The sequence below is a fragment of the Neophocaena asiaeorientalis genome, unplaced genomic scaffold (genome assembly GCF_003031525.2).
Source record: "Neophocaena asiaeorientalis asiaeorientalis breed wild unplaced genomic scaffold, Neophocaena_asiaeorientalis_V1.1 scaffold1019, whole genome shotgun sequence".
In the NCBI taxonomy this organism is placed as follows: Eukaryota; Metazoa; Chordata; class Mammalia; order Artiodactyla; family Phocoenidae; genus Neophocaena; species Neophocaena asiaeorientalis.
In genome coordinates, this window is record NW_020173382.1 from 14,149 (window position 1) to 17,033 (window position 2,885).

Sequence of the window (2,885 nt, forward strand, 5' to 3'; positions counted from 1 at the left end):
TCTCCTCTCCTGAACATTGGGGGTAATGATAGTCACTCATCTCTGAGTTGTTGTGAGGATTAAATGCAATGATGTATATAAAGTGCTTAGGACCTTGCATGGCTTATGGTAAGTGTGCAATAGTGTTTGCAGGAAAAAAAACTTAACATCTAGTACACATGGATAAAATATAATTCCTTATTTTTAATAGCTACATAGTATCCCATTACATAACGGACTATTTCTATTTAGCCAAGTCCCGTTGTATATTTAGCTTATTTCCCCTGTCTTGCCATTATGATCAATATTAAAATGTAAGAACCTTGTCTAAACATCATGGGGTACTTGTCCAATTTTTCAGTTTTTAAATTTTTCAGTTTTGAAAAATTAAATCACACTTTTTGTTTTTACTTTAACTATGACATTGCAGACGTTAGCTCGTGAAAAGTTACATAGAGTAAGGAAGCTCTGGGCTACCTGAAGATTACTGGCCATTTCATGAGGCATTTCCTTATGGTCTTATGGCTTGCTTGGAAAGCAAGGAAATCATATTTCATGTGATCATTCAGGAACATTTTAGGATATGCATCCACTATTGCAGAAAGATAGGAGGGCAGAATCTACCTGGACTCACGTACCACTCCCCAACCCCCCTTCCCCCAGATTTCCTTCTAATTGCAGTAAATTCATTTTTAATAAGTTTTAACTTTTAATCAAAGTAATACATGCATATAAAGGATTTAGAAAAATCAACCAGTACAAAAGGACATATAATGAAAAGCAGTAAATCCCCACCTACCCTTCTCAACTTTTGCTTTCCCAACCCAGAGGCAAAAACTTTTACATGTCTGTTTAGAGGTTAACTCCATTTTTCCTAATAATATGCTTTTCTTACTATTTCTTAACTTGATGACATGAGGCATTTTCTGCTGACTTCCTGCTGTCCCCTTGGTTTTCCTCCCCCCCTCCATATATCACTATTTTTAATTCTTCTGTTGGTTACCTTGTTCACTTTAAAAATCTAACCCCTAAATCTGTCTTACTCTTTCAACTCCTCTCTGCCTGCCAACTTGTTGCCTGTACTTGTCAAAGTTGGTTTACATTCCCACTCTGTTCTATAACTATAATTAAGCCTCCCCTGCTTTGCCTAGTGATTTACTCTAAAAATGAAAAAGCATAACTAATATTTCCATTGTAATGATTACTTAAACACTGTTCACTGAATAGCAAAGTTGAACGCTATGACTGGATTTTCTGTGACTGCAGAGGCTGGATCCACGTGCCAGTGTCCAGATTCCCTTTCTCACACTCCAGGCAACGGTTGAAAAACAGGCCACGTCTGAGGTTGCTTCATATGTGAAGCATGCTCTCCTTGTACAGTTTGAAATGTTTGTTTTTCCCAGTAGGTTCTGTTTGCCGTTGTTGTTTCTTTTAGGATGAAGAAATGTATGCCTTCCCGATCACGCGATAAATTTCTGTTGCCTAGAATCGATTCCATTCAGTTGGAAGTCTATTCATTTCTTTTTCTCATTTGGAGGACTTGCCTCCTATTTGGACCACTCTTGTACAGTTTATCTTTTTTTAAGTTGGTGGTAACTTTTCCTTTTCTCCCCCTTAGGGCATCCTGTGCTTATTGTCATTTCCCTACCTTCGGTGCTGTCTTTTGTTTTATGGATGCAAGAACTTCTCAAATATTTCTGAGGATTTTCAGATTTTTAGGTTCTGTTCTTTGAATTAGCTATTTCCTTAAGATTCAACTTTTCATTATATCTTAGGCTTTTTTGGTTACACTGCAGACTTTCTGCAAATGACTTCTAGCGGCGCATTTATATGAAAAGATGAGGCAATTGGCAAGACAGGCCGGCAAGTCTGTGTGCGCGAGGCGAGCTGGTCGCTTTGCTCTAGGGCGGCTGAACTGGTGGGTGGAGGTCAGCCATCCTGCTGGGCACCCCCCAATGCCACAGAGTTAGTTGCTCTAAATATGTACCTGCAGGCGCACGTTGAGAATCACTGAAGCCACGACGTAGAAGTAGGGGAAGTTCACGCGCAGCCGCCAGGCCAGGTCGAAGAAGGTGATCAGCGTGCGCGTGAGCCCTTTGCAGAAGGCGCCGTACGAGCCGCGGGCCACGGCCGAGCGTGACAGCCGCACCGCCAGGCCCGACAGGGCCGCCGCCGCCGCCGCCGCCATCGGTCTGGTTTGGCCTCCCATACAGCACCCAGAGCCCGGGGCCTCCCGCCGGCTCCGCGGACAGAGGGACACACGCGGGGGAATCGGCGAGGGAGGTGGATAGCGCGGCCGCAGATGCGAGCTGCGGTGCAGGGCGGGCGTCCTCCGCCTCCTCCGGCTGCGCTCGGGCCACCGCCCAGCACTGTTCTTAAAGATGTTCAGAGAAAGAGATTACAGTCTTTCAATTGCTCAAAACGTTAGAAATGTTCCTTCATAAGCACGATCTTGAGCAGCTTCGAAGCGTGAACGCGTTTCCTGTTCCCTCAAATCCCTTTAGGAATTTTTTCAATCCTCAATTGTGAGCTAGTACAAATACACCAAACCCACTAATTTAACTTTAAGATGTGTGCATTCTGTTTTACTCCTTCAAGCGTCTTATTTTTGCTTTTGCTTTACATCTGTAGTATTCTGCTAATGGGAAAAGTTATACAAACAAGTTTTTAGAGATTGTCAGCAGCACAATGAGAACAATGGAAAGCAAATTCCCTGCTTAGCTTCCCAATTCCCCACCCCTCCCCCGCCGTGAACTGAGGTTACGTTTCCTGTATGTACTTCCATATGTGATGTGTTGATACAGTGCTCTTACCATGTCAATAATGTACAACTACCTCACTCCCTTTGACGACGGATTATTACACCAATACATATGCTGACTAATAATGTTCAATAATTCATTTAA

At 43.0% G+C, this 2,885-nt stretch overlaps 1 protein-coding gene across 1 annotated transcript; it reads right to left on the bottom strand.

The window, feature by feature from the left end:
- Nucleotides 1-681: 681 nt before the first annotated feature.
- Nucleotides 682-2,307, bottom strand: SMIM10 (small integral membrane protein 10). The gene has a single exon (XM_024746578.1). The coding sequence runs from the start codon at nucleotides 2,186-2,188 to the stop codon at nucleotides 1,955-1,957; it is 234 nt and encodes a 77-aa protein (XP_024602346.1). The 5' UTR covers nucleotides 2,189-2,307; the 3' UTR covers nucleotides 682-1,954.
- Between the last annotated feature and the right edge of the window lie 578 nt (nucleotides 2,308-2,885).